This window comes from Ruditapes philippinarum, unplaced genomic scaffold (assembly GCF_026571515.1).
Source record: "Ruditapes philippinarum isolate M1 unplaced genomic scaffold, ASM2657151v2 ctg1375_1_1_1_1, whole genome shotgun sequence".
NCBI classification, from domain to species: Eukaryota; Metazoa; Mollusca; class Bivalvia; order Venerida; family Veneridae; genus Ruditapes; species Ruditapes philippinarum.
Window position 1 is genome coordinate 503,953 of NW_026857788.1, and position 14,287 is coordinate 518,239.

Here is a 14,287-nt window from a genome sequence, read left to right on the forward strand (position 1 = left end):
AATCAATCCCAATGTCAAATATGCCTACGTACTGTAGTACTAATCAAACTTATTTCGGGAAGGCCAGGACACGGATAAAGCTGACCAAACAAGTCCACATTGTGTTTTCGTTTCATATGTTGCATTAAATTAGACGTACTGTCGGACTTTGGATATGACACGTCCGTAAAGCATATTTTGCAAGTAGCTTTATCCGTGTCCTGGCCTTCCCGAAACCCAAAGTGTTCCCAAACCTTTAATTTTAATTTTTTAGGAGGATTTTTGAATTTTATTTTTTCAACATTGATGTTGGTAGCCATTTTGACTTGTTTGCCGAAAATAAAACATTACGCGCCCACTGATTGGATGACCGAGTTTTAACTGGCCAATCGTATGTAACGTGATAAAGCGCGAAGGGAAAGAGTAAAACTCTCACTTTTTTCCATGTTTATTTTTGGGTGGGGAATCGAATCGAAAATGTTATAGTTGGTATCGGGAATCGAATCGGCGCTCATAAAACCGGTTTTCGGTGCATCGAAAGGTATCGTTGCACCTCTAGAATCAATATGATAATTGAGTAAAACAAACATGGGTACTATGTCTATTTTAGTGTCATCTTTGGGTTTTCCAGTATCTTAACCTTACCATTCAATTTGAGTATTCTCCTTGTAGATTATTAAAAGATTAATTTCAATTCACGACTTCAAAATATTATGAAACACAATGTCCGGTCAATTTAGTTTTCTACACGATTTTTTTCTATAATAATGCCCCACTTTGAAGACACATTCTACCACCATGCTCTTCCCAAAATATTAAATTCACGCAGTTTTCCAAAACAACTATTTACACCCTTTTTACCTTTTAGCATTATTAGCGGTATTGTCTTTCCCAAAACCAGAAGGCTTAGGCCTCTTCACAATTAAGTCAGAAAAAAAACACTGGTCGATATTGTTGGGCGAATCGCTATGGGGCGAATAAGCAGATGAGCGAAATCGTCACCTTTTCGAAACCCGAATTAGAAGGTAAATAAACTAAGTTGTGGACATTGTATTAGTCAAAATAACAGACATAACAATTATCGATCTTTTAAAAGTCATACCATCACCAGGCTTTAAAGTTTCTTTTGTTACACCCATGTTTGTTGCTAAACCCACGCTACCGTTGAATGCCGCTAACAATCGCAACTTTTCGGCCCTTTTCGTCAGTCTTCGGATTATAGGGCACAGGCTAAAACGCAGACGCTTATGCAGACAATATAGGATATATAGTATATAAAACGCAGACACTATAGATATAGTGTTTTTACAAAACGCAGACCAATATAGAACAAGTAAAATGGTTTCCTGCGGTGAACATTTTAATGATATAAAGATATTTCATTTAACTATTTTCAACATTAGTTGGGGGGGATAAATAAACGTTTGTAACAGGAATATAGTTGACAATAATCGAACAATATAGAAGAAGGTCTTTGGAAACTGCATGTGACCGTTGAAGACCGGAGAAGGTCGAACATAAAACAATTATTTCTTTTTAAGAAAATGATTAAATAGGCCTACCATTTTATGAATAATTCCGAGCAAAATATAAATAAAGTAAACACACAAGTTTACGCAGAAAATATCTCTATTTATTAACATGATTAAGGCAGATGCCACTACGAATATTTTAATTTTGTAGATTTTCAGTATAAACAATTTATTGTTTGTAAAATTTGAGATAGATATTAAAGAAACATTGATAATTTTCAAACACATCATTCAAGTTTTTCCACCTTAAACGGTAAAATAATAATAGAAAATTAGAAATATCACGTAATAGATTTTTGTTCTCAATTAGGTGTAATTCGGACTAATTCCCTACAGGTAAATCCGTAACGTACCGGCAAACGGTATTTAGGTTGGTTTTCGAAAAGGTCAATTAACCAATCGTATACGGTTTACAGATCACATGCTCCTCCATGTACCGAAAACAGGTCACGTGTTCCTCCATGCCTCAAAAGTTAAACGCCTACCAATACCCTGCGGTCTCCACACCGCAGGGAACAAGTAGAGATTTTGATGCTAAAGCATCAAGTCGCCGGATAGAAAATGACTGTATTATCATAAATATAAAAAAAATCAGTTTAATTAATGGTTCAGGTATAAAGAAAAGAGGAACAATTTATGTTGAGTAACTGTTTATTCACAATAAAACATCATATATGAAGCAAACTTGCTTAGCAATATTGTTAAGGAACTGCTATGATTATTAAGCAAGTATTTCGTACGTTAGTTTACGTAACTTATTATGATTTATGCTAAAGATTTTATGATAGTATAGATCTCGATATTAAATTAATTAATATGTGAGTATAGATCTCGATATTAAATTAATTAATATGTGGTAAGTATAGGACGAAGTTGTGACCTAGTAGGCCAAATTCGAATCTTTGAAAATCCCTTTTGCAGTTTTCATAAAACTATTTTTTTGCGCTATCGAAAAAAATAAGCTATTTAGTTGAAATCAATATTCCTGTCGTTACGTACGATATAGTTAACGTTTAATTGCCTTTCAGTTCGATAAAATATTAACAAAAAGATATTTTATTAGTTTTCATTATTATGTGTCGTACCGTTTTGGTAATCGACGGAATATAACGAAGACGACGATTACCACTATTTATTTCAATAAATGTGCCTCTTTAGCATAAATCTATTTTGTGATGTTCAACCTAAACTAAACTATTGAACATTGACAGAAAGGGCAAAATTTAACCCTTTACCAAGATAAAATGAAAAGGTTTTGAAAATTTATTTAATTCTTTAATGTAATAATCCTTTCTAATGATATAAAATATGAAACTGATTAATGAAAGATAACTTTGTAATTATTTATACATTTGCATCTAATTAGCCCCCGTACCGTTTTCCAAGAACTGGTATGTCTTATCAGCAATCTGTTACTATTAATAGATTCTATAACACTAACATACAACGTGTAGTCACGTGATTCTTACAATAGAACAGGGAGAATCTGTTTATAATTAGATAAAATAATGAAATATAATAGGTGTCATAAGATATAAAACAACCAGATAATTTAAATGTGTCATTTTAAATATCATTCATGATTTATCAATCATAATATAGCAACGCTTGACACTTAAAAAAAGTAAAAGTATCCCTAAATTCAATGACTGGTCCATAGGGATACGTTATTAATTCATTTTATGAAAATTGTAATGTTGCTTTTTAAGATGTCAATATTTGTATATTTCATTTCATTTAGCAACGTTAATTTATTTTTGATTTTTTAAGATTCTGAAAAATAATTGTGGTCCTTAATTGTTCAGTAATTGATTTGCTTTTATTTTCAGATTTTAAGGCCTTCTCCTACCATAGATTAATATTAAACTGTTACAAATATAGTCGCCGGTTTCTACCGGCGACTAACAAGAAGGTGTAAATTACAAATTACACCCTTCAAAGCTGTTTAGATTTATATTTTAGGATCAACATTTTAAACTATTAGACATTTATAGGTACATATATTGAAATTAAAATGATAATAAGAGTTTTAAAGAATAGAAATACATGTATTTTTTTATGATCTTTTAGTAAGAAATAATAAAAAGTGATATAGAAAGGTTTTTTGTTTTTTTTTGACATTCTATGCTTGATTTGAATTATTAGAGCTCAAGGACAACCTCCCTGCCAAATCTGAGGTTACTTAGCAAGTGCATTGCTAATTTATGTATTCTACATGCTTCAAATGTGAAAATGTCAAAATCAATACACTGCGGACAGGCATTCTTAAGCATTTGAGCAGACAAGCTTATTATAGTCAAAATCCCTGTGACCTTGACATTTGACACAGTCACCTAAAAATCAATAGGGGACATCTACTAGTCATAAACAACCTCAATACCAAATATGAAGATTGTTGACCAAAGCATTCTTAAGCAATTGAACGGAAAAGCTTTTTTTAGTCAAGGCCCGTGTGACCTCGACCTTTGACCCAGCTACCTCAAAATCAATAGGGGTCACCTAATGGTAATCATCAACCTCCATGCATAATATGAAGACTGGGTCAAAGGTTTCTAAAATCATTGGGCGGACAAACGTTTTGAAATCAAGGCCCCTGTGACCTTGACCTTTGACCCAGTGACCTCAGAATCAATGGGGTCATCTTCTAATCATGACTAACCTCCATGCCAAATAGGTAGACTGTGGGTCAAAGGAATCTTAAATTATTGGGTGGACAATCTTTTTTTACTCAAGGCCTCTGTGACCTTGACCTTTGACCTGAAAATCAATAGGGGTCATCTACTAATCATGACTAACCTCCATGCCAAATATGAAAACTGTGGGTCAAAGGTTTCTTAAATCATTAGGCAGACAAACATTTTGAATTAAATGCCCCTGTGACCTTGACCTTTGACCTCAAAATCAATAGGGGTCATCTACTAATCATGACTAACCTCCATGCCAAATATGAAGACTGTGGGTCAAAGGAATTTTAAATTATTGGGCGGGCAATCTTTTTTTACTCAAGGCCCCTGTGACCTTGACCTTTGACCTGGTGACCTTAAAATCAATAGGGGTCATTTACTAATCATGCCATATGTCAAAGGAATCTTAAGTTATTGGGCGGACAAGCTTCTTTTAGTCAAGACCCCTATGACCTTGACCTTTGACCTGGTGACTTCGTCTACAAATCATGACCAATCTAAATACCAAATATGAAGACTGGGGGTCAAAGGAATCATAATTTATTGAGCCAACAAGGAAAAACCGACGGCAGACAGCCAGACAGACGGACATCCGGACGGACAAGCTGATTCCAGTATACCCCCCTTACAACTTCGTTGTGCGGGGGTATAAAAAAAATGTTATAAAGCATTTAAAAAAAAACAATGTGATTTAAAAAAATAAATATAATTGTCATAAAAAAACATGTTTCACTATATATCTTCATTGTCTGCATTTCTTGCAAGTACTATATACTCTATATTGTCTGCATTTTACTACATGTTCTATACTGTGAATAAAAGAAATACATGTCTGCAAAATTCATTTTCACTATTTATCTATATTGTCTGCTTTTTTTGCAAGTACTATATACTCTTTATTGTCTGCATTTTACTACTGTATAATTATGCTGTGAATAAAAGAAATACATGTCTGCAAAATTCATTTTCACTATACATCTATATTATCTGCGTTTTTTGCAAGTACTATATTCTTATATCGTCTGCATTTTACTACGTCTTCTATACTGTTAAGAAAAGAAATTAAAGTCTGCAAAATTTATTTTCAATATATATAAATAACAAATATTTGAAGTTACATAATTATATTTGTAGGCTGAAGTTGATCTCTTGAAAGAAATACAGTAAAAGTAAAAAATACTCTTTAAGAACAATTCTATGTTCTAAGGGAGATAATTCTGCGAATATTGCTTTCAGAGTAATGAACCCTATCACATAAGATGTGGTTGATGAAAAGGAACATATATTTGAATTTAATCCTGGGTTAACTTTCCAGCAAGAAAATACAAGACTACACATTGTCCGTTTAACACCCAATTTTCTAGCTCGCAACCACGTTATAATGTCTTGCCCTGGCCTTCAGTTTCCCCGGCTATGAATCCCGGTGAACATATCTGGGATGAACTTGGGCCAAGGAGGACAAATCACCAGATAGACAACTTAAATGACCTCGCATGGGCACTGCAGGTGATATAGTGAACCCGGCCTGCCTAACGTTTTATGAGGTGTTATGTTCACTCCACGAGGAGGAGAATTTGTATTGCCAGTTCCGGGGCCACACACACTACTGAGTTGTTCTGATGAACAATATTGGTTTTAATTAAAAAATTCAGAATCTCAAAAGTCTCATTTATTTTAGCCTTTCATTCCTATCTTTTTATTTTGATCCCTAGGTCAGAAATTGTTAGTGTATAAATTGTCTCTTTTGGTTTTATTGACAAAAATGTGAGTCAATCAAAGCAAAATCTCAAAGGAATAAACGTAATCAAATTTATCCGGATACGCCAATAAGAAATTGAAATATGCCATGGCCATTTTAAGTCTGTATAAAGTTTTTTATTTTTAAAGAAAAATTCTAAGTTCAAGGGGAGGTAAATCTGAAAATATTATCCAATGCTTCCAGAGTAATGAACCTTGTGGTTGATAATAAGGGAAATGTATTTAAGAAAAGAAAAAGTCATAGTAAAAATATTTTACTGCACCAAAACATAAGTATGAAATCTGGACGCCGATGCCAGGACGAGGACAGCTCTCAATATACTTTGTATAGTCAAGCTTAAAAGTCTATGGTTACTATAGAAAGTCAATGGTTGCCATGCCAGTCACTAGTTGCTATGAAAGTCAATGGTTGCTATGGAAAGTCACTGGTTGCTATGAGGTCACTTAAAAGTATGGAGAGGTCTACTAGGTGTTTCATGTTGAAAACCTTGGCTTAAGCAAATATTGTTTTAGAGAATGTGAATTTTTAAATTTTTATTACATTGTATCTACACAATTATAAGGAAAGTCTATGTTCTCTAGGACAGGCCTATTTCATAACAGAAAACAAAGAAATAATTACAACAAGCCAGAATTACATTTATATTTTAGTTGATATAAATTGTATGTGGAATAATAAGCATATTTGCCATTAAGCTTCAATGATCACATTAATTGTTATATATACTGCTATTAGTTTCTTTGTTAACCTGTAAACTCAAAAGATTAAGATGGCTGCATCCACACATTCTGAATGCTTTGGACTCCAAGGTGGGGTTTTTCACATATCAGTGAGTTTCAACAAACAAAAATTCAGAACTATAAAAGGTATCAACATGAAACTTGGAATACTTGATAATTTTTTCAAGGCAAGCCTTATTCTGAAAGCTATAACTGTATTTCAAAAGTATGAATGAGGTCAACATGAACAAAGAATAAAACAGAAAGAAAATCTGAAAGTTAACAAGGGCATCATTGTCACAAAATACGCCCATCAAAAAAGAATTTGACAAAGATGTGGGCATTATAGATATGCATATAGAAGATATGCTCTGGGCAATATCCAGAAAAACTATCTGGATATTTTTATCATCTTAGTGACCTTGACCTGGCAAATATTAACCTTAATTACACGTGTCACACTTGTAGTCATGATAGTTATTTGTGTTACAATCCATCAATTAATGATGACTAAATGGTCCCCGCACACAAACTTTGACCTCTCTATGTGACCTTGACTTTGGTAGCAGGGACCTGGATTAAGTGCGCAATCAGCCTCACGATGGTGAACATTTATGTCAAGTTACATTAAAATCCATCGGCTCCGAACAAGCATTTTCCAATGACCTCTAACAGTGACATTAACCTTTAACCTAGAGACTTGGTTCATGCACATGTCACTGCTTCTCATAGTGGTGAACATTTCTATGAATTTCATTAGAATGCCTCCATAAATTCCTAAATTTTGCATGCGAAACTCTTCATCACCATGGTGAACATTTTTGTCAAGTTATATTGAAATCCCTGTATGCATGTAGAATTTTTGCTATGGATCTTGTGTGACCTTGACCTTTGACCTAGAGACCTGATTCATGTGCGCTACACAACTTCTTATAGTGGTGAACATTTCTATGAGGTTTAAATAAAATTCCTCCATGCATGTAGGAGGTATGCTCTGGACAAAATCTCTAAATTTTATCATCTTAATGACCTTGACCTTGCATATATTAAACTAAATCACATGTTTTACACCGGTAGTCATGATAATGACCATTTGTGTTTAAATTCCTTAACAAACAATGATGAAAAGCCTTAGAATTACCCAAAATCTAGTTTTTCCATGTTAACTTGTGGCCTTTGACCTAATTTTTTTGTGAAAACTTGTTGTTTTATTAGATTTTTGATTTTTTTAGTTAACCTTTTCCCTCATGAGCATATTGTGAAAAATGGCCGTTTTCATTGAAAAGCCTCCTGTTACAAGTTCAAACTGCTATGAAAGTATGAAAAATGCTTCAATACTAATCAAACTTGGCACAAATGTTAACTGGACCATTGCCTTTGTAACAACTTGCTCAGTCTCAAATTTCCTGTTACCAACGAGGGGACATCTCAAAATTGCCAAAAATCACTATTTTGCCTTGACTTTTCATTAAAATTGATTTCAGAGTGCTGCAACTTCTCAATGGATTGAGATAAAGTCAAAGGCTTTTCAGCATTGGCTACACCTTACCTTATGATCGGCCTGGGGTCATTTTTTTGCCTCCAAAATTTTCTTGGTGATGAGATAGGACATTTTTTCACTATTTGAGGCCTAAAAGGGGGTCAGAAGTGCATTGTTTTGCATATATACGAGGTAAAGGGTTAACAAAAAATGATAAAAAGCCTTAGAATTACCAAAAATCTAATTTTTCCATGTTAACATGTGCCTTTCACCAAATTTTGGTGAAAATTTGTGGTTTTGTAGTATTTTTGATTTTTTTAGTTAACAAATAATGATTAAAAGCCTTAGAATTACCCAAAACTAGTTTTTCCATGTTAACATGTGGCCTTTCACCTAATTTTGGTGAAAATTTGTGGTTTTGTAAGATTTTTGACTTTTTTTAGTTAACCCTTTCCCTCATAAAATGGCCGTTTTCATTGAAAAGCCTCCTGTTACAAGTTCAAACTGCTATGAAACTTTGAAAAATGCTTCAATACTAATCAAACTTAGCACAAACGTTGACTGGACCATTGCCTTTGTAACAACATACTCAGTCTTACATTTCCTGTTACCATGGCAATGAGGAGACATCTCAAAATTGCAACTGCAACTTCTCAATGGATTGAGATAAAGTCAAAGGCTTTTCAGCATTGGTTACACCTTACCTTATGATCGGCCTGGGGTCATTTTTTGCCTCCAAAATTTTCTTGGTGATGAGATAGGACATTTTTTCACTATTTGAGGCCTAAAAGGGGGTCGAAAGTGCGTTGTTTTGCATATATACGAGGTAAAGGGTTAACAAAAAATGATAAAAAGCCTTAGAATTACCCAAAATCTAGTTTTTCCATGTTAACATGTGCCTTTCACCAAATTTTGGTGAAAATTTGTGGTTTTGTAGTATTTTTGATTTTTTTAGTTAACAAATAATGATTAAAAGCCTTAGAATTACCCAAAATCTAGTTTTTCCATGTTAACATGTGGCCTTTCACCTAATTTTGGTGAAAATTTGTGGTTTTGTAAGATTTTTGACTTTTTTTAGTTAACCCTTTCCCTCATAAAATGGCCGTTTTCATTGAAAAGCCTCCTGTTACAAGTTCAAACTGCTATGAAAGTATGAAAAATGCTTCAATACTAATCAAACTTGGCACAAATGTTAACTGGACCATTGCCTTTGTAACAACTTGCTCAGTCTCAAATTTCCTGTTACCAACGAGGGGACATCTCAAAATTGCCAAAAATCACTATTTTGCCTTGACTTTTCATCAAAATTGATTTCAGAGTGCTGCAACTTCTCAATGGATTGAGATAAAGTCAAAAGCTTTTCAGCATTGGTTACACCTTACCTTGAGATAATGATCGGCCTGGGGTCATTTTTTGCCTCCAAAATTTTCTTGGTGATGAGATAGGACATTTTTTTCACTATTTGAGGCCTAAAAGGGGATCAGAAGTGCATTGTTTTGCATATATACGAGGTAAAGGGTTAACAAAAAATGATAAAAAGCCTTAGAATTACCCAAAATCTAGTTTTTCCATGTTAACATGTGCCTTTCAACAAATTTTGGTGAAAATTTGTGGTTTTGTAGTATTTTTGATTTTTTTAGTTAACAAATAATGATTAAAAGCCTTAGAATTACCCAAAATCTAGTTTTTCCATGTTAACATGTGGCCTTTCACCTAATTTTGGTGAAAATTTGTGGTTTTGTAAGATTTTTGATTTTTTTAGTTAACCCTTTCCCTCATAAAATGGCCGTTTTCATTGAAAAGCCTCCTGTTACAAGTTCAAACTGCTATGAAACTTTGAAAAATGCTTCAATACTAATCAAACTTAGCACAAACGTTGACTGGACCATTGCCTTTGTAACAACATACTCAGTCTTACATTTCCTGTTACCATGGCAATGAGGAGACATCTCAAAATTGCAACTGCAACTTCTCAATGGATTGAGATAAAGTCAAAGGCTTTTCAGCATTGGTTACACCTTACCTTATGATCGGCCTGGGGTCATTTTTTGCCTCCAAAATTTTCTTGGTGATGAGATAGGACATTTTTTCACTATTTGAGGCCTAAAAGGGGGTCGAAAGTGCGTTGTTTTGCATATATACGAGGTAAAGGGTTAACAAAAAATGATAAAAAGCCTTAGAATTACCCAAAATCTAGTTTTTCCATGTTAACATGTGCCTTTCACCAAATTTTGGTGAAAATTTGTGGTTTTGTAGTATTTTTGATTTTTTTAGTTAACAAATAATGATTAAAAGCCTTAGAATTACCCAAAATCTAGTTTTTCCATGTTAACATGTGGCCTTTCACCTAATTTTGGTGAAAATTTGTGGTTTTGTAAGATTTTTGACTTTTTTTAGTTAACCCTTTCCCTCATAAAATGGCCGTTTTCATTGAAAAGCCTCCTGTTACAATTTAAGTTCAAACTGCTATGAAACTTTGAAAAATGCTTCAATACTAATCAAACTTAGCACAAACGTTGACTGGACCATTAATTGCCTTTGTAACAACATACTCAGTCTTACATTTCCTGTTACCATGGCAATGAGGAGACATCTCAAAATTGTCAAAAATCACTATTTTGCCTTGATTTTTTCCATCAAAATAGATTTCAAAGTGCTGCAACTTCTCAACGGATTGAGATAGAGTCAAAGGATTTTCAGCGTTGGTTACACCTTACCTTATGATCGGCCTGGGGTCATTTTTAGCCTCTCACAAATCCAAAATTGTATTGGCGATGAGGGGACTACCGCCCCCACCCCCACTTCAAACCCCCCAAACAGAAGGGTGCACACCTTCTGGCAACCCTCTGATGTATCTTTTGAATGGTGGCGGCGCCAAAAAAGTTCTCACTTTTTTAGCAACATTTCTCAAACGAAAACATGTGTTTGGGGCCCTATAAGGACATTTTTTCACTATTTCAGGCCTGAAAAAAGGGAGGGGGGGGGGGTCGAAAGTTCGTTGTTTCGCGTATATATGAGGTAAAGGGTTAATTAAGACAAAATGTTTCATGAATAAAACCAAAACTTGTGAATCAAAAACTTATGATATCTCCTTCATGGGTGTGGAGGCACTCAGCTTTATTCATACATGTACATAATTTATAATAATCAATATTATTATTCCAAGTTTCTAATAAGTTATAAATCAGAATTAAATAGAAAAGGACATTTTTTCACTATTTGAGGCCTAAGAGGTGAAGGGGGGGGGGTTCAAAAGTGCGTTGTTTCGCGTATATATGAGGTAAAGGGTTAATTAATGATGACCTAAATTAATGGTCTTAATACACATTTTCATATTATTATCTGAACTTTGACCCCTATGTGTGACCTTGGCCGCAGGGACCTAAATTTTGCACACAATACTCCGCCTCACATTTGTGTCAATTATATTGAAATCCCTCAATGCATGTAGATGTTTTGCTCTTGGCAAGCGTTTTTCAATGACCTCTAAGTGTGAACTTCACCTTTGACCAATTAAGAGACCTGGTTCATGCTCCCAATTTTAGGGGGGCATAAAAAGGACATATCCGTGCATAAAATACTTTAAGGATTATCTGCTCTTTTGAAATGGTGTCCTTTCGTGACATTTAACACGAAGAATACCAAATTTATGGCGAATAGTTTTTACAATTCTGAGAATGTGGTCTTGAACAAAAAGATTACCCAACATCTATGTCAACCCTGACAATAGCTCAAAATATTTTCTTTGAAACGGAGAGCTAATAAAGAAGCCATTGGTAAAGGTAGAAATTAAGATTTATTCATGCTATAAAATCTTTCATTACACATAATTTGGACAAGGTCAAGGTAGACCATTCATGTATAAATAAATTTTATAGCTATTTCACACAAATTCTTTCAACCCTTTATTTCTTATCATAGAACTTTTTGCTTGCTGAATTATAAACTTTTTTTGCTTGAGTTATATATGGAGCTATTACTGGTAAAGCTAAGACAGATGATTCAAATTTCAATTTTTGAGTATCCTTACCAGTAAAATCACAGGGATGAGTTACTCCTTCGCTATAGCAATTATATTTTTCAAATATCTTTACAAACCCACTGAAATTTGAATTATTCCAGTCAATTATGTCCATGCTTTGAGCAGGAATGTCAATATTCAATGATAACCAAAGATAAATCACGGTGGAAACATCAAGTTCATTTGTATTAAAGTCAAACAAAGGTAATTCTTCACTGACAAGCAGTAAATCACTTGCGCATGAATACATCAGTATCTGTATACCTTGTTTGGATGCTATAAAAGAAGGAACCAATGTACTGGCAAGGCAAGGTGAAAGTTTCACTTGTAAAAAAGCATTTGTTATAGTCTGTGCTAAAGCCTGACGTAATAATTGCATTTGTTTTTCTTCAACTATACTCCGGCTGTTAATTCTTGACATAAACACAGGGTCTAACTCAACACAAGATGACCGGCTATTGACACTTCCTTCTCCATCTGTATCTATACTATTAACTCTCCTTTTTTTCTTGACATGCTCGTTGTTCTCAACTTGGTCAATGCATTCATCTCCGGAATCACTGAGGTTTTTATCAGGGCTATAATCTTGACATAAGGATGACCGTATAATTTCTACAGCACTCTTGCCTACGATAATGTCTGTATAGCCATGCCACACATCTTGATGGCCTGTAATGTAAAATTCTATTCAGGTTAGATATATACTTACTGCAATTGTGTATGCATAACACTCACTCTATCACTTTTGTGGTTAAATCAAATGTCATATAGGCAAATGTGCAAATCAAGGCACTAATAATTGACATTTTCAGGCTGTCAACCAGGTCTTATCCAAAATAGAGGAGGAATATAGGAATATTTTAGCAGGAAATATAGGAGTTTTTGGACCATTTTGAGGCAAAAAAATAGGAGTTTTCAACTTAAATTGTTTAACTTACCAATGCTTATATAAATGTAAATTATTCTTACTTTTACACATGCTGTTTCTACAATAAAATGTCTACCGTATAAGTGAAGGAAACCATTAGCAGGCTGTCCAGCACCTTCCGACATAAAATTAGGGTGAATTTTACAGTAATACTTCAGAAATTTTAGGGATAAAATTAGGAATTTTAGGGTACGTAATAGAAATTTTAGGGCTAAAATTTGCAATTTTATGACTAAATAAACTAAGGTCCCAAAAGAACACGATATGGGCTATCCTTTGCATATTTGACACAAAAGTAACTCACAAATAATGCTCTAGTTTAGTAATAGAGCAAAGGTGCTACCAGTGTGGACTCACTGGTCAACTGCCTCCCCTGCGGAAATGGTCATAGTCAAATCATGTTCAAACCATATTTTTTAAAATGGCTGAACATGTCAAAAAGAACATGTTCTACCTATGTTTTGGGAATGTTATAACCACAAGTGTCTAAAAGGAATTCTTATACAGTGAAATTCTTGCACAATGCAGCTTTTGAATCATAATTATTGACAAATGAATTTTTTTGTAAAAGTAGGTAAAAAGTAAAAAGGCATTTGCCTTAGTACAGTCATTTGTATAAATGGGAAACATCTATAATCAACACAAAGAATTGCACATCAAAAAAAGTTCATCACACAGACCATTCAATTGCAGTTTATCTAGATCACATAATTGCAAAATGTGTGTACATTGTAATTGGAAATGAGCTTTATATTACTGAACTGCCAAATTATTTTGTGTGTGATTAATTATATGAGTCTGCCTTTCCTAAATTGCACCATATGAATGAAAGAACAAGAACTGAATGAAATTGATAACTGTGGCAAAATAAGCAATTTCTCCTACAAAGATACGAAAAGAATAAATAAGTATGAGGGAAAGAATTAATTTTTCAAAGTCTATGTTAACCCATTCAGTACTTTACAATGTTGTTTTGATATTACGCAGATCTAAATAAAAGAGTTGTGAGTAAACAAATTGTACATTAGCTTTTGACAACTATTTATACATGTTTTTAATTAAGATTGTGTTACAACAGCTTCATAATGATCATTTTCAAATATGATATGATACAAATGGACCACTTCAGAAATTTGGATAAAATGAACAAACATAAAATTCAAGATATCTGGAGTTGGCAAAACA

General features: G+C 33.7%; 1 protein-coding gene across 1 annotated transcript; it reads right to left on the bottom strand.

The window, feature by feature from the left end:
• Positions 1–11,705: 11,705 nt before the first annotated feature.
• LOC132751064 (uncharacterized) lies at positions 11,706–13,227 on the bottom strand. The gene is made up of 2 exons (XM_060741173.1): positions 13,179–13,227; positions 11,706–12,843 (listed from the first exon to the last, which is right to left on the bottom strand). Exons 1-2 carry the CDS (start codon positions 13,225–13,227, stop codon positions 12,059–12,061), a joined length of 834 nt encoding a protein of 277 aa, XP_060597156.1. The 3' UTR covers positions 11,706–12,058.
• Positions 13,228–14,287: the final 1,060 nt, after the last annotated feature.